We start from the raw sequence: 27,232 nt of genomic DNA, 5'->3' as shown, positions 1-27,232 counted from the left end.
GTCTACAGCCACTCATGACAACGTAGCCGTAGCCGACTCGTACTCATGTAGCCTAACCGGCCGGCTGATCCGACTAACCCGGCTCTGCGGGAAGTTAACCAGTTATCTCAGACTGCCTGCTCACTCAGTCGCTTGAGTTGATTTGTGGAGTTGTGGTTATCCTACTTACGAAATTGTTACATTTTTGGCAGATATGATGGCTAGTAGGCTAGCTAATGTTGCAAGAGGTTTGTGTGTGGCGCTGTTTATCGTTTTAGATTGAATTGTAGTAGGACTCAACTGATCCGAGTTAATGATACTAGAGACTCGCGACTCATGGGTTAATTTAAAGATACGGGTGAAAGATCCGAGTGAATCACGACTCGAACACCTTTAGTGTGTGTGAGACTGATGTCATGCGCATAGCAGATAGAACTTGGTAGGCTAATGTAAAAATATAGTTACAGAAAACACATTGATGGGCTGGGCATCACGTGTAGCCTAATAAACATAGGAGAAATGTCGGCGCAATCAGCACAAACGATTGGGTAGGCTATAGGCCTTGGTTTGGACATTGATGGAGGGGCTGGGTGATGAGCTAGGCTACAATTGCTGGACAAGGCCGCTGGACAATTTACATAGTAGCCTACCCTACAAACGTTTATTTAAATGGCACAAATCAGCGGCTATTTTGAGGAGATTTGGACACTGATGATGGGCTGAATGACGTCACACATGTAACAAAGCGTGTTAACTTAGAAAACATAGTAGCACAAATTTTTATTTTAACGGCACAAATCAGCACAAACCTAGCACAAACGATTGAGACCATTTTGGAAAGATTTCGACATTGATGGGGGGCTGAGTGACGTCACACGTGTAACAAATAACGTGGAATATCTTAAACATAGTAGCACAAATGTTACTTTTAACGGCACAAATGAGCACAAGCGTAGCACAAACGATTGAGACTATTTTGGGGAAATTTGGACAAGTATGGGGGGCTAAGTGACGTCACTGGCCAGAAAAATGTAAAGTTTAATTACTTAAAACCCTTAACAGCACAAACGATAATTTTTACGGCACAAACCGGCACAAACGTAGCACAAACGAATAGCAGTGTTTTTAATCATTTTTGAGTAACATGGGGGGCCAGCTTCACGGAGGTGATTTGTTTGCCTTTCCTCCCTCGGACTGAACCCTGTTATCTGAACCCTGGCTTGGCTCTTGGACTTCGACTTTCTGGATTACGCCTTGGATTGATGTTATTGGATTTAACTTTTTGGACTGTTTTCGACTTTTTCGGATCTTCTGAGCTTTTGTGTCTAAAACCTGAAATAAACTCAGTTAATCTTACTTTGTCTGCTCTGCACTTGAGTCATTAGTCTCAGTGGCCTAGTGGGTTAAAAGTCAGTTTGCCACTCCGACGGCCCGGGTTCTAGACCCGACCGTGACATAATCAGGCCAATGAAATCCTGTATAGAGTCGTTAGGTGGGCTTAACATAATGATTGATGGCAGAGTTGCAACGGTTTGGCTTGAATTCCCTGCTACTTGAAAACAAATAAGATGGATATTGCTGTTGGCGAACAGTGTGACACGAGTTAAGCTTTTATTAAGTTGGCAAACGTTTGAACTAGCCAACTAGCTTCGCTGGTGGGAAAACACATGGGACTCATAGCGCTGCCGCTGTCCTATTGCGTGCAGAGGGAATTTGAAAGACAACTGATTATCCCGCCCCTCGGACTGAGCACTGCGAACGGTGAGTGCCCAGACCCTACATTTTAATGGTGTGTGTGTGTGTGGGGAAGTGCAATGGTGTGTGTGTGGGGGGGTGTAATTGTGCGTGTGTGTGTGTGTGTGTGTGTGTGTGTGAGTGGGGGGGGGGGGTTATGGTGTGTGTGTGTGTGTGCGCGTTTGTGTGTGTGTCTGTCTGTCTGTGTGTGTGTTCAAGTTCAAGTTCAAGTAGTTTATTGTTATGGAGTTACATTTGTTCCACTATTATGAGCGAGCAATAGCACAATTTGAGCGCAGAAAAATATTTTGAGCGAGCACACAAATTATATTTTGAGGAAAAATGAAACTCGAGCACAAAAAAAACTTGTAGTTGAGCAAACAGGAATCTATGTTGTGCTCCACAAATGTCTTTGCCTGTTTGCTAATATCAATATGTATGTGCAACATCAGCTCCTTTCTTTCAGTTTCACTGTACGTGCTCACATAAACTGTTCCTCCGCTCGCACAGGAGATCTCTGTCGCGCTCGCTCAACTTCGTCTGTGTGCTCGCTCAAAACTGTCGACAACGTTACGTTTGTTCCACAATTCATCAACCAATCAGAAAATTCAGGGGCTGGAGTCCAATTCTCATTGGCTGTTGAAGTTCACAACAACGCTTAGCGTCATTTACTAGACATCGTCGTCGGATGCTAGCGGCCAAGATTGCTAAAGAGGAATACATAACGTTAACGTTAGGCTAAGGTTAATCATGCTGGTCTCTCAAAGCATAAAGTTAAGTAGACGTTGTAACCGTGTTGTAAATCCAACAATACCCATATTTATGATAAATAGATGTAGACCAAAGATGTATTTCGTGCTCCAATGTTCATTCTTTCCCGATTCCAGCCGATTCGCACTGACACTAGTAAATGACGCTAAGCGTTGTTGTGAACTTCAACAGCCAATGAGAATTGGACTCCAGCCCCTGAATTTTCTGATTGGTTGATGAATTGTGGAACAAACGTAACGTTGTCGACAGTTTTGAGCGAGCACACAGACGAAGTTGAGCGAGCGCGACAGAGATCTCCTGTGCGAGCGGAGGAACAGTTTATGTGAGCACGTACAGTGAAACTGAAAGAAAGGAGCTGATGTTGCACATACATATTGATATTAGCAAACAGGCAAAGACATTTGTGGAGCACAACATAGATTCCTGTTTGCTCAACTACAAGTTTTTTTTGTACTCGAGTTTCATTTTTCCTCAAAATATAATTTGTGTGCTCGCTCAAAATATTTTTCTGCGCTCAAATTGTGCTATTGCTCGCTCATAATAGTGGAACAAATGTAACTCCATATATTGTCATGTACTCATAAAAGGAATATAAGAAATGAAATTGTTTAGCTCAAGAGCCAGCTCAACTTTAAAGAATAAATTAGTAGTAGTAATTAAAAATGTATATTGTGTGAGTGTATGATTGAGTGTAGGATATGGTGTGTGTGTGTGTGTGGGGGGGTGATGAAATGGTGTGTGTGGGGATGGGGGGTTGTTGGTGTGTATGTGTATGTGTGTGTGGGGGGTAATGGGGTGTGTGGGTGGGGGGGGGGGATTGTACCTGTGTGAGTAGGGGGAGGGGGTATGTTGTTTGTTTGGGTGGGTACGATGTAATGGTGTGTGAGTGTGTGTGTGGGGTGTAATGGTGTGTGTATTGGGGGGGGGAGGGGTTGTAACTGTGTGTGTGTGTGGGGGGGGGTATGTTGTGTGTTTGGGTGGGGAGGGATGATAAAATGGTGTGTGCATGGGAGGGGGGGGGGGTGGTGTATGTGTGTTGGTGGGGGGTGGGGGTGGGGGTGGAGGAGTAATATGGTGTGTGGGTGTGGTATGTGTGTTTGGGAGGTATGGTGTAATGGTGTGTGTGTATGTGTGTGTGTGTGTGTGTGGGGGGGGGGGGGTTATGGTGTAATGGTGTGTGTGGTGGTGGGGGGGGGGGGCAAGTGGCAAGAGAGAAAAAATATATAAATATAAAATACATAAATAAATATAAAATAATAAATAAATAAATGTATATAAAATAAATAAATAAATAAAAAATAAAAAGTAAGTAAATAGTAAGTAAATGTAATTTATAGAGCACATTTAAAACGGTTTCCACTGACCAAAGTGCTGTACAGAGGATATGGGTAAAAATAGAAAATAAAAGCAAATCAGAACAAGCAAAATATAAAAGGCAAGCACAGAGAAAGTAAGCAAGACAAATACAGAAATACAATAGACAAATAGACAGCCCTAAACAAATAAAAAGCAACAGTACAGAAGACACTTGAATATGAAGTAGAGGAGAGAGATGGACAGCTAGGAAGCAGGGAAGGCCAAGGAGTAAAGGTGGGTCTTTAGTCTTGATTTAAAAGTGGTGATGGAGGGAGACAGTCTAACATCTGGGGGCAGACAATTCCACAGACGTGCGGCTGCTACCGCAAAAGCTCTTATCGCCTCTTTGCTTGAGGCGGGTGCGGGCCACAGAGAGAAGATCTAAGGGACCTGGATGCTGAGAGGAGATGGAGGAGGTCAGAAATATATGAGGGAGCCAACCCATGCAGCCCCTTATAAACAATCAGAGATTTACCACAACAACAAGATTTATACCGTAATTTCCTGTTAAATTAAATATGTCATGGCGCTATTGTGCTGCACGGCCACCAGATGAGGCCATTTCATTGCTTGATTTTACATCCAAAAAAGGCCCGAAGTGCCGTGAAATGCCGCCATCTAGTGGCCTTAAATATGTAATGTAGCCAATTATCAAAGTCAAAAGTCAAAGTCTGCTTTATTGTCAATTTCTTCACATGTCAAGACATACAAAGAGATCGAAATTACGTTTCCCACTATCCCACAGTGGAGACAAGACATATTTTACCAATTAGGTCCACAGACAAACATAATATTCAAGTAAACAATATAAAAAGTAAAAATAAGAAGGCACATACAATGAAGAAAATAAGAGCAGCAAAATTTGAGTTGAAAATGTGCAATTGTGCATACAGTAGACAGTCAATATAATAGTGCAAAAGTCAGGCCAATAAATGGCTGAGGTAGTTCTGTTTGACCTAAGTATGCAAGTGGCATAGTGGTGCAAGTTATGTAAGAGCAGCAGAAGTGTGTTCAGAAGTGTTTTCAGGACAACAGGACAAAAACAACAAGTTGCAAAGTGTGCAAGTGGAGTAGTGCAAGTGGTGTAGTGCAAGGCAGCCATTGTGGGTCCAAAGTCCAGGATGTTATGTAGCTGAGGGTGGAGGGGGGAGAGAGTTCAGCATTCTAACAGCTTGGTGTATGAAGCTGTTGGTGAGTCTGGTGGTGCGGGAGCGCAGGCTTCTGTACCTCTTCCCAGAGGGCAGTAGATCAAACAAATTGTGAGCGGGGTGACTTGCATCACTCACAATTGTGGTCGCCTTGCGGGTGAGGTGGGAGGTGTAAATGTCCTTCAGGGAGGGGAGTGAAGCACCAATAATCCTTCCAGCTGTGTTCACTATGCGCTGCAGGGCTTTCCTGTTGTATTCAGTGCAGCTTCCGCCCCACACAGCGATACAGCTGGAGAGGATGCTCTCAATGGTGCCTCGGTAGAATGTGGTCATGATGGCTGGTGGAGCACTTGCTCGCCTGAGTTTCCGCAGGAAGTACAGGCGGCGCTGAGCTTTCTTCGCCAGTGATGCAGTGTTGGTGGTCCAGGAGAGGTCTTCACTGATGTGCACCCCCAGGAATTTGGTGCTGCTCACTCTCTCCACCACAGCACCGTCGATGGTCAGTGGCAGGTGTTGGGTGTGACCTCTCCGGAAGTCAACAACAATCTCCTTGGTCTTGCTGACGTTCAGCAGGAGGTTGTTGTCCCTGCACCACGTGGTCAGAAGGTCGACCTCCAACCTGTATTGAGTCTCGTCGCCCTTGGTGATGAGACCCACCAGAGTTGTGTCGTCAGCATTTCACTATGTGGTTGTTGCTGTAGGTTGCAGTGCAGTCATGCGTCAGCAGGGTGAAGAGCAGCGGACTGAGCACGCAGTGTAGTCATTGAAGCAGGATGGAGCAGTTTTCTTCGGCACAGGTATGATGGTGGCAGCTTTGAAACATGATGGGACGATGGCTTGCTTCAGGGAAGTGTTAAAGATGTCTGTGAAGACATCCTTAAGCTCCTCAACGCAGTTCTTCAGCGCACGACCTGGGATGTTGTCTGGGCTTGCTGCCTTTCGGGTGTTGATAGCAGCAAGTGTCCTCTTCACGCTGTCGGCAGAGAGGCACAGGGGCTGCTCATGTGGAGGGGGAGGGGTCTTCTGTGGGCAAGTGCTGTTTTGTGCTTCAAAGCGAGCAAAGAAGCGGTTCAGATTGTTGAGCAGAGGGATATTGCTCTCACAGCTCTGTGGCGCGGGCTTGTAGTCCGTGATGGCCTGAATGCCCTGCCATAGGCTTTGTGTGCATTATATTAATTAGAAGAGAAGCAACCGTCGAATAATCTTGTACTTCATTTATTCGTGTAATCCATCTGATATGTTGTGTTTTTCTATTTAAATTTTGTTCCTTTAGAAATTGTGGAGTATCATTGAAGTATGTTTTGTAATGTAATTATTCTGACATTCGACATTAAACGACCACAAATTTAGGCAATGGGCACAGTCTTAGGGACTGACACTTTGCATAAAATTTATCCTCACTGCTTAAGCCAAATTCTGTTATTCCTGCTCTATATATGTTGTACTAAAATGTAGTTTATTATCAAATTGAAATGGTTGCTGGCATAAGTCAGCGGCTTTAGTTTAACCACATAATTGACGTTTTGTTTGAATGTGTTGAATGGGAGTCAATGGGAGCCGGAAATCGGTAAATATCGGTGACCAAAGAATATTTTTCCGGATACTGAGAAAGCGGTATCAAAATGTTCATGGACTCTGTATCCTATGTATCCTCTGTATGCTAAAGAGGAAAGGGACTATCCAACTTATTATAGTTCTCAGTTCAACACCCAGCATCTATAATGATATGGAGGTGCATTAGTGCCTGGTGCAGGGCTGCCCAATTGATTTTTTTTCTGTCTCAGAATGTCATTCTGTCTCAACGTTCTATTGACTCAAACACTGGTTGCAGTTCACTATCTAGCCACAGTTTAACACCGTTTTAGATGGGGCGATGGGGGGGGCACAGCTCCATAGTCATGATGATGACAGAGTGAGGAGAGCTGAGGAGAAGCTAGTAGCTAATCTGAATTGTCCAATTGTCATTGCTCAATCAAATCTATTGTATTGTATTCATATTTTGTGTATTACTTTTGTGTATTAATATTTAATATTTCATATTTTATTATTCCTTAATATGTGTTCAACTTCAAATTTATGGAAACACACTGTGCTGCACAAAATGTTTTAAAAAATATGTCTCCATTCAATTTGTCAAGTCAAGTCGGCTTTTATTGTCAATTTCTTTACATGCACTGGTCATACAAAGAATTGAAATTTCGTTTCTTACTTTCCCATGCAGACATAGACATACTTTAGACATAGACATAGCCATAGACAATAAGCATTAAATTAAAGTGTGAGACTGAAATATAGAACATATCAAAATATAGAAATATAGGACATATATCAAAAAAATACAGGTAGATGTGTTGTATTTGTGCCATACAGACATGTTGTGTTCTATTAATTATTCATTCATATTGATACAAATAACTTTTTTTCAAGACATAAAATTGCTCAATATGCTTTTCTTCAAAGATTTTGATTGCCTCAGATACACTGTATATTTCTATTCCTTTAAACAGCCATATAGATGTTCAATAATTTCATGATGTTAGTAAAAGTACTGTAAACACAGTGCACAGTAAAGTGTTTTTATTTCTTTAAAAAAATAGTCAACCTTTTTTTAGAATATTAATTTTGCACATATATGCAATACATTTCTTTATTTAATGGTCCACTCCACTTCAACACTCTGCACATATTACAGTAGGCTATATAAGTATGGCTCCATAATAGAACAGCCCAGGTGCTAACATGGCCTGTCTGCAGTCCAGACCTGTCACACTGGGTGCATCATGGAATGAAAAACATACTGTAGTTAAGAAGACCCTGGACTGTTGGGCATTTGAAATGCTCTATCAGGCAAAACTGGGACAACATTTTATTCTCAAAACTCTAGCAGCTGGTCTCCTCAGTTCCCAAACATTTACAGGATGTTGTTAGATTAGGAGGTGGAGCAACACAGTGGCAAACATGCCCCTGTCCCAGAGGAGTTGCTGACATCAAATTCCAAAAAACAATACAATTTCTCGGTTTCACAACTGATATGTTGTCTTTGAACTATTCTAAATTAAATATAGAGCTAACATGATTTGCAAATCATAGCATTCTGTTTTTATTCACATTTTACACAGTGTCCCAACTTTTTTGGAATTGGGGTTGTATTTATCTCTTTGTCTCTGTCTCTTCTTTAGGTACTGTGAGGTTGGTGAATGGAGGCAGTCGATGCTCTGGGAGAGTAGAGGTTTATCATGCAGGAGAGTGGGGCACCGTGTGTGACATTTTTGTGTGGAATATGCCTCATGCTGCAGTGGTGTGTAGAGAGCTGGACTGTGGTGATGCTGTAAAGGCTCTGGGTGGAGCTCACTTTGGAGAGGGATCAGGGAAAAGCTGGATGTATGGTGTGAAGTGTAAGGGATCAGAGTCCACACTGAAGAACTGTAAACACAAAGGATGGAGAGACTGGACTACAGGAGCGTGTCAGCATTCCAGAGATGCTGGAGTCATTTGTTCAGGTATGCAGGATCATTCTGTTTTGATACTTAATTTGTTCATTAATTAAATAATATAAAAATAATGTTAAAACAATCCATATGAGAGTACAATTATATTGACAAATGATAACTACAATGATAAAAAAAGTGTAATGCTTTATGTGGCTGCACATTAGAATTTATTTTTCCCCCAATTACTCATTTTATCTTAACCAAGTGAAAAATATCAATGCAAATCTGTGGTGCTCTAATCACCATTATTTTGTGACAGGAAGGTGCTAACCTCTCAATATTTTACATTCTGAATATGATGTATTGCAATAAATGCATGTATAGCCTACTGTAAGATATGCTTAAGCTACAACTTTAAACATGTGTTTGGCTTGTAGTTTGAAGTTTGACAATGCTTATAGCTTAAAACATTTTGCACACATCTCCTAAAGTTTAATTTGGCTCACTCAACGAAATGGCTGATAACATCCAATCAAAATCCAGCAGCCAGTACAAGCTTGTCCCAATATTTTGACACGGCTGTGCCAATATGTTGTGATATAAAGATTCAAAAATGCTGAATCACTGTCCGTTTTTGGTTGCACACCAACACACAAACACACACATATGTCACGCACACACACATGCACGTACTCACACATCCATGTATGTACCCACAAAGACACACAGAAACACACACACACACACACACACACACACACACACACACACACACACACACACAGTCAGTCAGTGAGTCAGTTCTCACAAGTTCGTAGACAGAGACACACAAATAGCCACACACACAAACACACATACACACAATGGTTTAATTATATTTTATATAAGTATTTTGAAACATTAAAGGGGTCCATCTTAAATGACCTGGGGATTATAGGACATGCTCCATAAGACCCCAGACTGTTGAGCACACCACACACACACGGACGCACACAGGCACGCACGCACACACAAAATTGCAGATTTGTCTCTGCTGTGATGGAGTACTGTCACTACAGTTGAGTAATTGTTCTGACTGCCATACCAATGAACCTGGCTCTTTGGTGTAGCAATCAAGCTGCAGACTTAGTCCCCTGGAGACCTGTTCAATGTGTGAGCCGTATGAATGACCCTCAGGATAGCTTGGCCCCTTGTGTGAGGGACCTTAGAGATGGGTGAAGCACAAGTGTGTGAGTGTGGGGCACCCTGGGATGGGAGAAGTACGACTGGTGGATGTGTGAGAGACGCCTCTTCCCAAAGGGGGGGACAATGTGACGGAGTGCCATTTCAATAATCCTGGCTCTTTGGCGATGCGGTCAAGCTGCAGGTTTAGTAACCCGGAGACTGAGGGTCAAGGCCAGGTGGGGTGACTGCCCCCTCCCTTCTCTACAAGCGCAAGCAAGGACAGACACACACAAGAACACACAAAGATACACACATGCAGGTCTCTTTGATTACATGTAAACTGATGGCATCTTAGGCCACCCACAGAGAACACTCATATCTAGCATGTATTGTTTATGCTTGGCACATGGTGATGAAGTTTGAAGTTTACATCACATCCAAGTCCTGCTCTGGGAGACTACAATCACTTCATAGGGAGAGCAGACACACAGTGTGTGGTGCACAAAAAGGGTTGATACATTTCTCACCCTAAGTTGCCAATTATTTGGTTCAGTTCTTTCAGTGATCACTTACAATGTCTAAAGAAATATGATATTTGACACGAGGACTTTTAAAAGTTGAAAACTTTTTACGAAGCACTCAGTATTTAAAATGATTTCTCCTTGTCATGTGTGTGATGCTGCTTTGACAGACAGGATGCTGAGGTTGTGTGTCGTCAGCTGGACTGTGGGCCTCCTGTAGAGGTGCTGGGAGCAGCTGCATTTGGAGAGGGAGAGGGCCAGGTGTGTGACCCATCTTAGACCTACGGCGTCTTTTGAAACAAATGCCATTCAGAATGATTACATGGCTTCTTCTAGTGCTCACATACATTCCTAGAGCGCCACTGGGCGGCCACTTTCAGTCACCCCAGCCAGCTCCTCTATGCCCTTCTCTCACTCGTGCTCATGCCAAGTCTGCTGGACAGCGTGCAGACAGAGGGCCACTCAATGATTCTTATTGCCCCGCACTGGCCGACCCAAACCTGGATGTAGGACCTCAGGTTAATGCTGCACGGCCAGTCTTGGTAGCTGCTGATGTGAAGGGACCTCCTGACAAAGGTGCAGGGCTTGATATGACATCCCAACGACCAAGAACTAGCGGTTAACTGCCTGGTCCCTGAATAGGTGAGACTGCTGAGTACTGGGCTACCCCCCTCAGTCACTGAAACTATTCAGAGTGCAAGAGCGCCGTCTACAAGTGGCAGGTGTTTGCTCAGATTCAGATTCAGATTCAGATTTTATTTGTCACATACATACAATGCAGTGAAATGTTACAGTCGGCTCCATGCCAAGCAAAAACACACAAACTGACACACAACAACCTACCAAAAACAGTAACAGACAAGAAAACAATACATTTAAAATGTCAGGGGGTTATTGCAGATAGGGAAGAAGTGATATGCTCTACAGGGAAACAGTGGTATACTCAATAAAAAGTGCTTAAACAGTGCCATTTAGGTACCGGACGGCTTGGGGGAAGAAACTCTTCCTGAGTCTCTCAGTCCTTGCAGCCAGTGTACAGTATCTGCTTCCTGAGCGAAGCAAAGAGAACAGACCATAGTCTGGGTGGCTGGGGTCTTTAAGTATTTTGGTGGGCTTGTCCTTACACCGCTTGGTATAGATGTCCACTAGGTTAGGGAGTTGCCCCCCTATGGTACGTTCAGCTGAACGCACCACTCTCTGTAGAGCCTTACGGTCCTGCATGGTGGTGTTTCCATACCAAGCGGTGATGCACCCAGTCAGGATGCTCTCAATGGTGCTGGAGTAGAAGCTCTGCAGGACTGTTTTGGATGCTTTGAATTGCTAAAGTTCTAATTATTTCTACACAGAACACAGAGCTCCCAGGCTAGTGAACGGTTCCCACCAGTGTTCTGGGAGAGTGGAGGTGGTACATGGGATCACCTGGGGAACAGTGTGCAACACCACATTTGACTGGCAGGATGCAGAGGTTGTGTGTCGACAGCTGGACTGTGGGGCTCCTGTAGAGGTGCTGGGAGCAGCTGCATTTGGAGAGGGAGAGGGCCAGGTGTGGTCAGAGGAGATCCAGTGTGGAGGCAACGAGACTCAGATTCACCTCTGCCCAACATCCCCTATCTACCACAGCTGCTCTCACAAGCACGATGTTGGATTGGTTTGTAAAGGTAATTTATGAATAAAAATATAAACATAGCAGACTATTGTTTATCGTAACTACAGTAGATGTACCACATAGCGGTACAAAATATGACCTTTTATATGACCACATAGCTTCTTCATGTTTTTATATTTACTTTGTGTGTGTGTGTGTGTGTGTGTGTTTGTGTGTCTGTGTTTGAATTGTAATAAAATAGATTCAGTACACCTCAGTGAAATGTAGGTGATGTTTATTTACAAAGTAATTAAAGTGGATTCAGAGGCTGTTTTCAGATATAGCACATGTGTGAACAGGCATGTTCTTGAAATGGATCGATCTGTGTGTTGAGACATAGCACACAAATGGACAGCACTTTGGGTGAATGTGTCCTTACATACAGTGAATACTGTGGGGGTGAAAGTTAGTATACGAGTGCTTCTGTGTGTCTTCATAATGGGATATATCATTCACATTTAGTCCTATGTGTTGTTTCGATACAGTTAGTGAGCATTTGGGGGCTGGTAGTATCAGGTCAAGGACCTGTGCCATACAAAAAATGTGGATATTTGTGTTCTAAGTGTGCGTGTGCGTGTGTGTGTGTGTGTGTGTGTGTGTGTGTGTGTGTGTGTGTGTGTGTGTGTGTGTGTGTGTGTGTGTGCTATATGTGTGGCTGTGCCAGTGTAAAGTGTGGTGTGTGTGTGTGTGTGTGTGTGTGTGTTAGGATTGCACATTTGATTTGTGACAATCCGGGAAGTCATCCTTGCATGTAACATGGTTTTTGTGCATTTTGACAGAGGGAAAGTAGAGCTACTCCTATTTATTGGCTACATTTTGGTATCTCTTCTGTCCCTTGGAGCCCTACGCATAGTGCGTGATGTGTGTGGTGAGAGCGGCGTCACTGTGTAGCCTATACAATGTTGAAACATTTCCTATTGTCTCTTACCTATCTCAGCTCTGCCAGAGAGAGAGAGTGCATTTAGAGGGCCACTCTCTCAGTACAGTGCACACTGACCAAAAACGGTCCTCACTTTGGTGCTAAACAGGTCAACCTGTTTACATAGAGAGAGACTGCCTACTAATAGGTGTGGTTCTTGATCCTCGACGACAACCCATCACTGGGCCTGGATACATTAGCACACACCTGACCGCAAACGCTCCTCTATGCCCTTCTCTCACTCGTGCTCATGCCAAGTCTGCTGGACAGCGTGCAGACAGAGGGCCACTCAATGATTCTTATTGCCCCGCACTGGCCGACCCAAACCTGGTTGTAGGACCTCAGGTTAATGCTGCACGGCCAGTCTTGGTAGATGCTGATGTGAAGGGACCTCCTGACAAAGGTGCAGGGCTTGATATGACATCCCAACGCCCAAGAACTAGCGGTTAACTGCCTGGTCCCTGAATAGGTGAGACTGCTGAGTACTGGGCTACCCCCCTCAGTCACTGAAACTATTCAGAGTGCAAGAGCGCCGTCTACAAGTGGCAGGTGTTTGCTCAGATTCAGATTCAGATTCAGATTTTATTTGTCACATACATACAATGCAGTGAAATGTTACAGTCGGCTCCATGCCAAGCAAAAACACACAAACTGACACACAACAACCTACCAAAAACAGTAACAGACAAGAAAACAATACATTTAAAATGTCAGGGGGTTATTGCAGATAGGGAAGAAGTGATATGCTCTACAGGGAAACAGTGGTATACTCAATAAAAAGTGCTTAAACAGTGCCATTTAGGTACCGGACGGCTTGGGGGAAGAAACTCTTCCTGAGTCTCTCAGTCCTTGCAGCCAGTGTACAGTATCTGCTTCCTGAGCGAAGCAAAGAGAACAGACCATAGTCTGGTAGTGATGGCTGGTAGTGGGTAGTGGGGGCTGGTAGTATCAGGTCAAGGACCTGTGCCATACAAAAAATGTGGATATTTGTGTTCTAAGTGTGTGTGTGTGTGTGTGTGCTATATGTGTGTCTGTGCCAGTGTAAAGTGTGTGTGTGTGTGTGGTGTGTGTGTGTGTGTGTGTGTGTGTGTGTGTTAGGATTGCAATATTTGATTTGTGACATCATTGCATGTAACATGGTGTTTGTGCATTTTGACAGAGGGAAAGTAGAGCTACTCCTATTTATTGGCTACATTTTGGTATTCTGTTTTTATTCACATTTTACACAGCGTCCGAATCTTTGGAATTGGGGTTGTATTTATCTCTTTGTCTCTGTCTCTTCTTTAGGTACTGTGAGGTTGGTGAATGGAGGCAGCCGATGCTCTGGGAGAGTGGAGGTTTATCATGCAGGAGAGTGGGGCACCGTCTGTGACATTTTTGTGTGGGATATGCCTGCTGCTGCAGTGGTGTGTAGAGAGCTGGACTGTGGTGTTGCTGTAAAGGCTCTGGGTGGAGCTCACTTTGGAGAGGGATCAGGGAAAAGCTGGATGTATGGTGTGAAGTGTAAGGGATCAGAGTCCACACTGAAGAACTGTAAACACGAAGGATGGAGAGACTGGACTACAGGAGCGTGTCAGCATTCCAGAGATGCTGGAGTCATTTGTTCAGGTATGCAGGGTCATTCTGTTTTGATACTTAATTTGTTCATTAATTAAATAATATAAAAATAATGTTAAAACAATCCATATGAGAGTACAATTATATTGACAAATGATAACTACAATGATAAAAAAAAGTGTAATGCTTTATGTGGCTGCACATTAGAATTTATTTTTCCCCCAATTACTCATTTTATCTTAACCAAGTGAAAAATATCAATGCAAATCTGTGGTGCTCTAATCACCATTATTTTGTGACAGGAAGGTGCTAACCTCTCAATATTTTACATTCTGAATATGATGTATTGCAATAAATGCATGTATAGCCTACTGTAAGATATGCTTAAGCTACAACTTTAAACATGTGTTTGGCTTGTAGTTTGAAGTTTGACAATGCTTATAGCTTAAAACATTTTGCACACATCTCCTAAAGTTTAATTTGGCTCACTCAACGAAATGGCTGATAACATCCAAACTCCAATATCCAAAATCCAATCCAGCAGCCAGTACAAGCTTGTCCCAATATTTTGACACGGCTGTGCCAATATGTTGTGATATAAAGATTCAAAAATGCTGAATCACTGTCCGTTTTTGGTTGCACACCAACACACACATATGTCACGCACACACACATGCACGTACTCACACATCCATGTATGTACCCACAAAGACACACAGAAACACACACACACACACACACACACACACACACACACACACACACACAGTCAGTCAGTGAGTCAGTTCTCACAAGTTCGTAGACAGAGACACACAAATAGCCACACACACAAACACACATACACACAATGGTTTAATTATATTTTATATAAGTATTTTGAAACATTAAAGGGGTCCATGTTAAATGACCTGGGGATTATAGGAGATGCTCCATAAGACCCCAGACTGTTGAGCACACCACACACACACAGACGCACACAGGCGCGCACGCACACACAAAATTGCAGATTTGTCTCTGCTGTGATGGAGTACTGTCACTACAGTTGAGTAATTGTTCTGACTGCCATACCAATGAACCTGGCTCTTTGGTGTTGCAATCAAGCTGCAGACTTAGTCCCCTGCAGACCTGTTCAATGTGTGAGCCATATGAATGACCCCCAGGATAGCTTGGCCCCTTGTGTGAGGGATCTTAGAGATGGGTGAAGCACTAGTGTGTGAGTGTGGGGCACCCTGGGATGGGAGAAGAATGACTGGTGGATGTGTGAGAGACGCCTCTTCCCAAAGGGGGGGACAATGTGACGGAGTGCCATTTCAATAAGCCTGGCTCTTTGGCGATGCGGTCAAGCTGCAGGTTTAGTAACCCGGAGACTGAGGGTCAAGGCCAGGTGGGGTGACTGTCCTTGTTTGTGCTTGTAGAGAAGGGAGGGGGCAGACACACACAAGAACACACAAAGATACACACATGCAGGTCTCTTTGATTACATGTAAACTGTATCTGCATCTTAGGCCACCCACAGAGAACACTCACATTCATATCTAGCATGTATTGTTTATGCTTGGCACATGGTGATGAAGTTTGAAGTTTACATCACATCCAAGTCCTGCTCTGGGAGACTACAATCACTTCATAGGGAGAGCAGACACACAGTGTGTGGTGCACAAAAAGGGTTGATACATTTCTCACCCTAAGTTGCCAATTATTTGGTTCAGTTCTTTCAGTGATCACTTACAATGTCTAAAGAAATATGATATTTGACACAAGGACTTTTAAAAGTTGAAAACTTTTTACGAAGCACTCAGTATTTAAAATGATTTCTCCTTGCCATGTGTGTGATGCTGCTTTGACAGACAGGATGCTGAGGTTGTGTATCGTCAGCTGGGCTGTGGGGCTCCTGTAGAGGTGCTGGGAGCAGCTGCATTTGGAGAGGGAGAGGGCCAGGTGTGTGACCCATCTTAGACCTACGGCGTCTTTTGAAACAAATGCCATTCAGAATGATTACAGCGTCCAGTTCAGGACAACTGGCTTCTTCTAGTGCTCACATACATTCCTAGAGCGCCACTGGGCGGCCACTCTCAGTCACCCCAGCCAGCTGGGCTTATGGGTGAACTGGTCAAAGTGCTCTCTTTCGGTCCCTCAGAGGCTGGAATGTCTTGGGCTCAACCTTGACCCCAAGCATGTGATAGCCAATCTGACACTGTTACGATGTGCTGTCTGTGCACTCAGGTAGACAGTACACTTTCACAAACACACCTCATCCACAAGGGGACACCAGTTTGCTTCTTTCACCTGGTAGCTATTTAAAGCCATGAAGTAGCTTTAATGGGAGATGTAGTTTGGCATAGTGGGGAACAGTGTTGTGTGTAACGCGTTACAAAGTAACGCGTTACAGTAGCGTAACTACTTTTTCGAGTAAAAAGTAGTGTAACGCGTTACTACTAAAACTACTTAGTTCCTTTTTCATATCTGCGCAACGTTACTTTTCCCAGGGACAGATTTGACAGTGACGCTGCTTTCTCAGCTGCGCGCTTGCACAATAGGCACGAGCTCCACACGGCAGCCTACGTGACAGAGGCTGGTAGCATGAAGTGCAATTATAGCTCCACACGGTACGTGACAGAGGCTGGTGGCAATGAAGAGCAATCATAGCAAGCGAGATGCAGCCAACGCTAACTTCTGAGGGATGGAGGTAGCCTATTCACATTGTTTTTGAACTCGTTGAAACTAAGGGGAGGAATGTGAGTGTTAGTTGTAGCCTAGCCTACACTGTCCCCTGAGTTTGTCTACTGCCGTTAACTCAACTGCCAGCCTATTGATACGATTTGCACTAGCTTTGCACCAAATTTCGGAGGAGCGCCTGTTTAATGAAAGAGTATAAGGCTATAAAATAAGCCCTCATATATTTTGTGTTCACCTATATGCCCAAGATGTAGCGAGGCTGTGTTATTTGATATTGTTTCATAGGGCTTTAGTGATGGTGTTGAAGCCTATAAGCCCAATGTTTTCTTGTCAAGTGCTCTGTTTGTGGCATTTTTTATAATAAAGAGCACAAAAGAAATACCTGTTATTTCCTCCATAGTAGAACTTTATGTAGGCCTACACATTTAGGAACAGATATTGGGTTCTGCCAAAAGTCCAGCAACGTAAAAGTAACGTAAAAGTAACGAGTAACGTAAAAAGTTACTTTAGTAAAGTAAAGTAGATAGATAACTAAGTAAAGTAAAGTACGAGTAACGAGCAAACACTACTTTTTAAAAGTAACTTCCCCAACACTGGTGGGGAAGGCCTACCAGTTTCCCTTTGTTTCAGCCCTGGACCCTTTGTTTCAGCCCTGACCTCTCCCCGTTTTGGATTTACAGTACTTTGTGTTGGGCTCTGTGATGGAGTGCCGTCAGTACGGCTGAGTATGCGCTCTGAATGCCACACCAATGAGCCTGGCTGCTAAGCTGCAGATTTAGTACTCTGGAGACCTGGGTTCGAGCCACGATGGGGTCACTGTTCTCTCCCTTTGTTATATATGGCGTCAGAAGTGGGATGGCTTGCCGTAAGGCCATTGAAAGGCGTGCCCAATGTGTGAGCCGTATGAGGGACCCCTATGATGAGGTTGACCCCTGTGTGAGGGGCCTCAGAGATGGGTGAAGGACTAATGTGTGGGGCCTCTGGGATGGGAGAAGTATGGCTGGTGGATGTGTGAGGGACGCCAGTGTGAGTGAAGCGCATGGGTATGGAAAGGGTCCTGAGTGCTGGTCCGGGACTTGGAGATAAGCTGGTGTTTACATAGAAAGAGACTGCCTTATAATAGGTGTGGTTCTCGATCCTCTACGACAACCCATCGCTGGGCCTGGATATGGTAGCGCACACCTGACCGCAAACACTCCTCATGCCTTTCCCCAACTCACACCTATCTCAGCTCTGCCAGAGAGAGTGCAGTAAGAGGGCCACTCAATCATAGCCTACCTATTGCCCTGCGCTGGCCAACCCAAACCTGGATGTTGGACCTAACCTCAGGTTAATGCTGCACGGCCATTCTTGGTAGCTGCTGAGGGACGTCCTGACGCAGGTGCAGGGCTTGATATGACACCAGGCGTCCAACAGCTGATACTGCCTGGTCCCTGAATAGGCGAGACTGCTGAGTACTGGGCTACCGAATCAGTCATTGAAACTATTCAGAGTGCAAGAGCACCTTCTACATGGTCTCTCTACTCTTTGAAGGGGCAGGTGTTTGCTGACAGATTCACCAGTGTCACAAGAGCTTCAACTGACTATGGAGCCTGTCGGCAATGCCAACGGCTCGGCCTCAGCATGCGCAAGGTGGACTGTGGAAGCCACACTGTCAGCTACACTGACCACTCTGCGTCGTCAGCACTGCGCCATCAACTGCCTAGCGTTACCGCCGCTCAACTAAAATGCCCCCAAGAGTAGCCTGTACGCTACGAGCCTGTCAGGACTCTGCCTGCTCCTTGTCCTCCCACCAAACACGACATCCACAGCCAGGCTCTAAACACACGTCAGTATGCTGCTTGTGCTAGACTGTCAGCTTGTGTTCATGACTGTTAACCATGCGTGGGGCACTCTGGTAGCAATTAGTACATCATATTATCAGCGCTCAACCTATTAGCATCGACTCAATGAGATCGCCCACCACAGCCCAACACTAGGGACATGTCAGTATTTTACTTGTGCTAGGTTGTCGACTTGTGCTCATGACTGCCAACCATGTGTACAATGCATCCTAGTGGTGAGTCTTATGCAGGACACATTGTCCATAGTCACCAATGAGGCACTGTGAACATCTAGTGAACTGGACATCTAGTGAACATCTAGCGAACTGGACTGGAGAAGGACTGAAAGATAACAAAGGTTATGAACATAACCTCAGTTCTCTAAAGGAGACATTAACCCTTTCCTGCCTCACTGGCACACTTTTGATTGCTTTAGAATGTAAATACAAACTGGTTGTTCACAGGTTTGGCTATTTTTAACAAAGCCCACAAAAAACTCCCAAGATGAGTGGTGACATCAAATAAATGAGAAACTGCTTTTTTGATGTGCACAAGTGACACAATGATGTGAAGATTGAACAGGTAGTTTTGAGAATTTCAATTCTGTTCTGAGAATTGTACCAAAGCGACTCAGAAAAACTGTAATAAATGTAAAAGGTCAGAACAGACAACACGGCCTAGTGGCTGATATCAATCTCCAGAGTGGCCTGCACTCTCCACAGCTCCCCACTGGGAACAGATGTGCTTGCACACCACTAGCCACAACCTACTATTACATTTCCCCTCCAGCACTCTTCCAAACGTTGCAGGACTCACTGAATACCACCTTGGTGATCATACTGAAAAACATGCCATCCATAAGTAAACATTATTGCTCATATCTCCTTAGGTCCCTTGAGGTTGGTGAATGGCAGCAGTCGCTGTTCTGGAAGAGTTGAAGTTCTACACAGAGGACAGTGGGGCACAGTGTGTGATAACGGATGGGACCTGCGTGATGCTGCAGTGGTGTGTAGAGAGCTGGGCTGTGGAGAGGCTGTAGAAGCTCTCAAAGGTGCTCAGTTTGGACAGGGCTCAGGAGAAATCTGGATGAGTGATGTGGAGTGTGTAGGGTCTGAGTCCAGAGTAAAGGACTGCATGCCACAAAGATGGGGTGCAGAAAACTGTGGTCATCATCAGGATGCAGGAGTCATCTGCTCAGGTAAACTGACAGCAACTCATAATAATGAATTCAATAATAGGCATAATCACATGCCACCTTGTCATATAACCTTGTAAAACAAAAGTCAGTGTGTGAAATCTCTGGAGCATTGTAGTAATCATCTACAGCTGAAATAAATAATTCTAATCTGAACCACAACCGCTCACATGACAATGATACAGGACTGATCTGCAGAAGAACAAATCAAATATATTATTATTGTAGTCATCATAACAGACTGTCAGTTGCACCCTCCGTATTATCATCTCTTTATTCCCACCCTAGATACCTTGAGGTTGGTGAATGGCAGCAGTCGCTGTTCTGGAAGAGTTGAAGTTCTACACAGAGGACAGTGGGGCACAGTGTGTGATAACGGATGGGACCTGCGTGATGCTGCAGTGGTGTGTAGAGAGCTGGGCTGTGGAGAGGCTGTAGAAGCTCTCAAAGGTGCTCAGTTTGGACCAGGCTCAGGAGGAATTTGGATGAGTGATGTGGAGTGTGTAGGGTCTGAGTCTAGAGTAAAGGACTGCAAGTCACAAAGATGGGGTGCAGAAAACTGTGGTCATCATCAGGATGCAGGAGTCATCTGCTCAGGTGAAAACAATGATATTGTAATTAATCATAGACCATATTACTCTTGTAACATTATCATAATATTACAACATTTTAAACATACCAGTGTGGGAAGTGACAGAACACAATTAAATATGCATGCTATTTGTAGCTAGACATTAATATTGTCAATGTACTCATACCAATAAATTCCGAATTGCAGGAGTCCAACTGGTGGGCCGTTCTCACTGCTCTGGGAGAGTGGAGCTGCTTCATAAGGAGTCCAGACACACTGTATGCAGTACCACATTTGACCAGCAGGATGCAGAGGTTGTGTGTCGTCAGCTGGGCTGTGGGGCTCCTGTAGAGGTGCTGGGAGCAGCTGCATTTGGAGAGGGAGAGGGCCAGGTGTGGTCAGAGGAGATCCAGTGTGGAGGCAAAGAGACTCAGATTCAACTCTGCCCAACATCCCCTACACCCTCACACAATTGCTCTCACAAGCACGATGTTGGATTAGTTTGTACAGGTAGACTAAGAGAGACACTGTAAACATTACCCTGTATTATGTAATTATTAATTAATTGCCAGTAAACCATTAGGTGTGTCACTGTTTTCTCACTCCCACAGATACAGTGAGGTTGATGGATGGCCCCAGTCGCTGTTCTGGGAGAGTGGAGGTTTACCTTGGGGGAGAGTGGGGCACAGTGTGTGGTGCTTATTGGGACCAAGTTGATACAGCAGTTGTGTGTAAAGAGTTGGGCTGTGGTGATGCTGTAGATTCCCTGTCAGGTGCCCACTTTGGAGAGGGAGCAGGGAGAGTCTTGATGGCAGAGGTTGGCTGTGTGGGGTGGGAGACCAGACTAAAGTCCTGTTCTCGTAAGAGATTGGGCGAGCACGCATGCCAGCCTAAAGACAATGTTGGAGTCACCTGCTCAGGTAAGGTGAACACGTGGCTGCAGTAAAATTATGGAAATACCCGTTCCATTATTTAAATAATCAGTATTATGTATCATATCATACCTGAGGTTTTTATTGCACAATGCAAAGTTCTAATTATTTTCACACAGAACACAGAGCTCCCAGGCTAGTGAACGGTTCCCACCAGTGTTCCGGGAGAGTGGAGATGGAATATGGGATCACCTGGGGAAAAGTGTGCAACACCACATTTGACTGGCAGGATGCAGAGGTTGTGTGTCGACAGCTGGACTGTGGGGCTCCTGTAGAGGTGCTGGGAGCAGCTGCATTTGGAGAGGGCCAGGTGTGGTCAGAGGAGATCCAGTGTGGAGGCAACGAGACTCAGATTCACCTCTGTCCAACATCCCCTATGAACCACAACTGCTCACATGATAGGGATGTAGGGTTAGTTTGTTCTGGTAAGAGCTCATGCCCTTGGAAATTAGTTTAATTCTTATTTCCTTTTTTTAGAATGACGTATTTGTCTACAACCGTTGTTGCAACCGTTAGTCTTGCAACCGTTTCTTATGTGAAGTAAGGACAACATGGCTTGTTATACTTTTGCTGCTACAGACTTTTCTGTTAACCTAAATAAAGTTCAAGGGTTTGTCACTGTGCCCTTTCCAGGATACACTGATGCCAGACTGGCCAATGGCAGTGAGTCCTGCTCAGGCCGAGTGGAGCTCAAGTACCTCAGAGAGTGGGGCACAGTGTGTGATGCATCCTGGGATATAAGGTCCTTCAGTGTGCTCTGCCACCAGTTGAAGTGTGGGAGTGCTGTGGCGGTTGTAGGGGCAGAGTGGTTTGGTGAGGGGAGTGGAAGCATCTGGCCTGATGTGTTTGTGTGTGAGGGGAATGAAACTGACCTCTTAAGATGTGGAATCTCCTCATGGCGTCGAGCTGCGTGCTCCCATAGACAGGATGCTGGAGTGATCTGCTCAGGTGAGCTCATGACAAGACCATCTCTGAGGAGAAAATGGTAGTTTATTTATTAATGTATCATAATAAATGTAAAATTCAGGGAAGAAAGTCAGTATGATGTGTTTTTTTTAGGGCTGTCAAAATAACTGATTAATTTCGATTAATTAATTTCAGAAAAAATAACTGATTAAAAAAATTAGTGCAGATTAATCGAGTCCGTATGACCTTTGACCCCGAGCTGTTCTAGTCAGTAAAAATTAGACTGTAAAATGAAGGAGAGAAGAAAACGTGCTGCCTGGATCATTGATTTGAACATTTACTTTTAAAAAACGGCCTGATGGTGTTGATAAAAAAATAAAGTGTTGAAAATAAAGTCCTCTGCAATCTCTGCAGCAAGGAATTTGCATATCACTGGAGTTCATCAACTCTATAGTCGCACATCAATGCAAAGAAATAAGTGTTGACATTGAGGGGAGTGTTAATATATTTTCATTGTGTCCCCTAGGTTATATCTGTGGCCTGAAATGCCTTGTATGTGAAAAAAAAACTTCTTCCCGAAGCACTTTTGAATTTATTTCCTTAGCATATTAGGTCATATCATAGATTATTATGGCAATTATTTGAACAATGAAAATAATAATAAAAGAGTCTTTGAACTTTAATGTCACTAATGCTGATTATTCAATGATTCATTTGAATTTAAATATTTAAAATACTTTCACAGCAAAAAATATATATGCGATTAATTTAGATTAATTAATCACAGAGTATGTAATTAATTAGATTAATTTTTTTAATCGATTGACAGCCCTAGTTTTTTTTTATTAATGAATCAGGTATATAATATAGTAGCATTACATCAAAGTATGCACATCAATATCGATGTATAATTAATGGTTTATTGGCTGACAAAAAAGTTTGGACACCCATAGACAAAATGCTGGAGTGTCAGTGAGCACATGAAGACTATTTCTGGGGAGAAAATATCAGGAATTGGAAATGTTTAGGTAGCTCAACATAAATGCATTATTTGATACAGTATTGCATTATTTGATACAGTATATGTATTATGGCAACTTATAGAGGATGAAAACTGTGCATATAAACTGTATATTAAACTGAAGAAGTTTTGCAGGTTCCTCCCTCTCCCAGTACAATGGGACGGTGCGCTTGTCTGGAGAGAGGCAGTGTGAGGGAGCGGTGGAGGTTTACGTCAGTCAGAGGTGGAGGAGAGTTCTGCTGGACTCCTGGAGTCGGTCTGTAGCCTCCGTGGTGTGCAGACAGCTGGACTGCGGTTCTGCTGTTAGGTTTGTCGGTTCTACTGACACAGAGGGTGATGGGTGTGTCTCAGGAATCCATTGTTCTGGACGTGAGACTCACCTGGGAAACTGCAGTTCTCCACAGATACTAAACTGTACTTCTAGCCAGCAGGTGACCATCGTCTGTTCAGGTGTGTATATAGGCTACAAAGTCTATCAGTGATCCTATAGCACAACTATAGAACTATATAAACTCTTTTTCTAGTGTGTTCATGCATTTCTTTCCCCATATCAGGCCCTCAGCCAGTCAGGTTGACAGGATCTGGAGGAGACTGTGCTGGCAGGCTGGAGGTTCTCCACAACGGCTCGTGGGGGACTGTGTGTGACGACTCCTGGGACATGCAGGATGCCCAGGTAGTGTGCAGACAGCTGCAGTGTGGCACAGCCCTCAGTGCTGAGGTCCCTGCATCCGTTCCCCCAGGAGATCTGCCCATCTGGCTGAGCGAGGTGAACTGCACAGGAGACGAGACGAGCCTGTGGGAGTGTCCCCCAGCAGAGTGGGGGCGGCACGACTGCTCACACAAAGAGGATGTGCGGGTCATGTGCTCAGGTACAAACACCTTTAGGCTGCTCACTGCGCTACACATATTCACAGTGTACCTTTCGGGTAGCATGCCCATGTGCTGCACACACACACTAGCACCCCTCACACATCCACCAGCTACACTTCTCCCATCCCAGGGTGCCCACCACACACTAGCACCTTACCCATTCTCATCTGACTCTTTCTGTGTGGTGTAAGAATTGTGGTACTGTCATAGACAGAATTACTTTCATATGAAATATCTATTGTCCACAGGGTTCATTCAGCTGAACCAAACCACAGACAGTCGTGGGCCATGCAAAGGTGCAATAGAGGTCTATTACAATGGCACCTGGGGAAACATATGTGTCAATGACATGGACACAAACACAGGCTCTGTGATTTGCCGTCAGTTAGGCTGTGGAGGACTTACAGTGACCACTGATGCCACGCCAACTAAAGCCAAGCAACTGAGCCCTCCACAGTGTAGGAAGCACGATACACACCTTGAGCAGTGCAAACCATTTCAATGGAGAACAGACTGCAGGATGGTTGCTGATCTAGAGTGTACAGGTCAATATTGGTATCCCCTAAAGTTATGATGTAATGATATTATTATTCAAATGGTAATCAGTGGTGTAGTATGTGGAGTCGTTTATGTTTATTTTATTTTTACTTCTGGCACAGGAACTGAAACAAAAGATCATATCATACACAAAGAGTCAGTTAAGGAATGTCCAGGTGAGATCAATGCTGTTGGTTATCTATTAGACACTTTAAAACTCGTCCATGAATGCATATGCTATACTATGTGTGTGTTGGTATGTGTGTGTGTGTGTGTGTGTGTGTGTGTGTGTGTGTGTGTGTGTGTGTGTGTGTGTGTGTGTGTGTGTGCGTTCATATTTGAGTGTATGTGTGTGTGTGTGTGTGTGTGTGTGTAAGTGTAAGCGTTGTGTGTCCATAATCTCTCTCCTCTTCCAGTGTCTCCAGATCTGAGGCTGGTGGGGGGTCCCACTCGCTGCTCAGGGAGGGTGGAGGTGCTCCTGCAGGGAGAGTGGGGGACGGTGTGTGACGACTCCTGGGACAAGAGGGAAGCCCAGGTGGTCTGCAGGCAGCTGGACTGTGGGGAGCCCGTGGATGAAGGTGGAGAGAAGGGCCCATTTGGAAGGGGAGGCGGCCCCATCTGGCTGGACGAGGTGAACTGCACCGGCCATGAGCACAACCTGTGGGAGTGCTGCCGCGCCCCTCTGAATCAGAGTGACTGCATCCATAAGGAGGACGCCTGGGTCACCTGCACAGGTGAGGGAGCACTCAGATGATGTAACTACCTCCTATAAGACACTGAAGACATAAGATGATGTAAAACACCTTCTGCATTTCATGTGGTCATTTTGCTCTCTCCAGGGCCTCCACCTCCCACCACCCGTCCTCCAGTCACCTCTGGGAGAACCACAGGGCCTCCATGTGAGCCTGCAGGGCTTCCTGTCTCTCTAGCGGCTGCAGCCACTCTGGGGCTCCTGCTGCTGCTGCTGCTGGGCTCATTGGCGGTGCTGGTGGGGCAGAACAGGGCACTCAGGAGAGGTGCTGCAACAACTTCATTATTTCATCAATAAGTGTTTTCCACTTCATTTTGTTTAACTGCTTTATTGTACCATATTTGGTTGTCTAGGAAATAATTTCAAATGCTATATTGGTTCGAAAATGTGGGTATTTGTTGTGGTAGAGAATTTAAACTGTAAATGCACCTTTTTGTCATCAAATGTACAACATTGGTTTTAGTGCATTAAAGAAACCATATGTAAGATTGTGGCCAAAACTGGTACTGCAATCACTTTCAAATTACTTTAGAGCGTTGTATACCCTCCCCCTCCCCCCTGACTCGAGGTTGCCAACCCGGAATGCTGAAACACTACTGACTTTGTGATTAGTAGATAGGTGGAGGGTGGCGCATCAGGCCAAAACACAACACAACATGACATGACAAAACACAACATCAGTTGAGGTCTGCAACTTCACTTTTTAAATGACAATATCCTGGCAGGACTACTGCTATCAGTGATATAAGTATTTGAAATGAACATGATTTCTTAATGTCTAGTGACATATCAGGGCCATTTTATGATTAATTGAAATACATTTCTTACATATGGTTCCTTTGATGACTGTATAATAAACATTATCATAGGGGTCAGTACTGTACATTGCTCTTCCTATCCTGCAGCTCTCTCCAAAAGGAGACACGTGGAACTGAATGAAGCTGTATATGAGGAGCTGGACATCAGACTGACCACAACCGGTTCCTCCAAAGGTCGTCATAGAGGTGAGAGGTCTTCAGGCTGGGTGTAGGTGCACCTCAGACACACACGCTATGCTATTCATACCACTGAGCCAAGACAAGCACTTACTAAAAACATAACCCACACTGAAGGCACACAACTACACACTATTGGCAGAATGCCTGAATTAGCTCTCTGGTCTGAAAAAAAAATGTTTTGAGTTATACTGATAATAATCATTAGCGAGGGTGGGAGTGAAACTCAGAAGGCTTCGTGTTGTAAGATCATAAACAGAAAACCACACTGGCTATGCAGCTGCATCAAAACACAGTACAGGAGTCTATGGGAAAGGGGAGGAGAATCATAACTGCCAAACCACAGTGTTGTGGTGTTTGCAATTATGAGAAAATGTAATCGACTGCACGACTTAATGTGTTGGTCTGTGTTTTATGATGTCTCTACAGATATGCAAACAGTACACTGTTTAGATCAATGAATGTAACACCTAACACAGCTTAAGTATTTTCCATCTGACAGCACGCGTCCTATCTGATGCTCAGAATTCCTGGTATGAGGACGTGCAGGAGGATGAAAGGAGACCCATCTCAGGTAGGGGAATGAGAGGGGGCTGCTGGCTTTTGGACAGGCTCCTGTCCATGTCTGATAATGATCTCTATCTCTCTGTCACTGCTGATGACAACGAGACCAACCTCGATGATGTTGACAGGTTTGTGGCTGCTCTGATGGGCTTATCAAAAAATGTGT

The 27,232-nt window shown here is 44.4% G+C and overlaps 1 protein-coding gene and 1 long non-coding RNA gene across 2 annotated transcripts; both read left to right on the top strand.

Annotated features, from left to right (window-relative positions):
* The first annotated feature begins 1,123 nt into the window (after window positions 1-1,123).
* Window positions 1,124-25,263, top strand: LOC143136492 (scavenger receptor cysteine-rich domain-containing protein DMBT1-like). The gene is made up of 13 exons (XM_076297216.1): window positions 1,124-1,145; window positions 8,168-8,488; window positions 11,460-11,762; window positions 19,614-19,934; window positions 20,214-20,516; window positions 20,698-20,994; window positions 21,102-21,410; window positions 21,542-21,847; window positions 22,056-22,370; window positions 23,485-23,799; window positions 23,904-24,237; window positions 24,499-24,675; window positions 25,173-25,263. The coding sequence occupies exons 1-13, from the start codon at window positions 1,124-1,126 to the stop codon at window positions 25,261-25,263; spliced, it is 3,414 nt and encodes a 1,137-aa protein (XP_076153331.1).
* Window positions 25,264-25,413: 150 nt separating this feature from the next.
* On the top strand, window positions 25,414-26,505 carry LOC143136732 (uncharacterized). Its single transcript, XR_012989420.1, has 3 exons — window positions 25,414-25,490; window positions 25,596-25,772; window positions 26,413-26,505. It is a non-coding gene; the product is annotated as an uncharacterized LOC143136732 (long non-coding RNA).
* The last annotated feature ends 727 nt before the right edge of the window (window positions 26,506-27,232 follow it).

This window comes from Alosa pseudoharengus, unplaced genomic scaffold, assembly GCF_046254945.1.
Source record: "Alosa pseudoharengus isolate Yale_2024_CS ecotype anadromous, Long Island Sound unplaced genomic scaffold, YU_APseudo_1.1 YU_APseudo_1.1_scf_20, whole genome shotgun sequence".
Lineage (NCBI taxonomy): Eukaryota > Metazoa > Chordata > Actinopteri > Clupeiformes > Clupeidae > Alosa > Alosa pseudoharengus.
The sequence above is the reverse complement of the archived record's forward strand: the minus strand, read 5'-3'. Positions and strand labels throughout refer to the sequence as shown.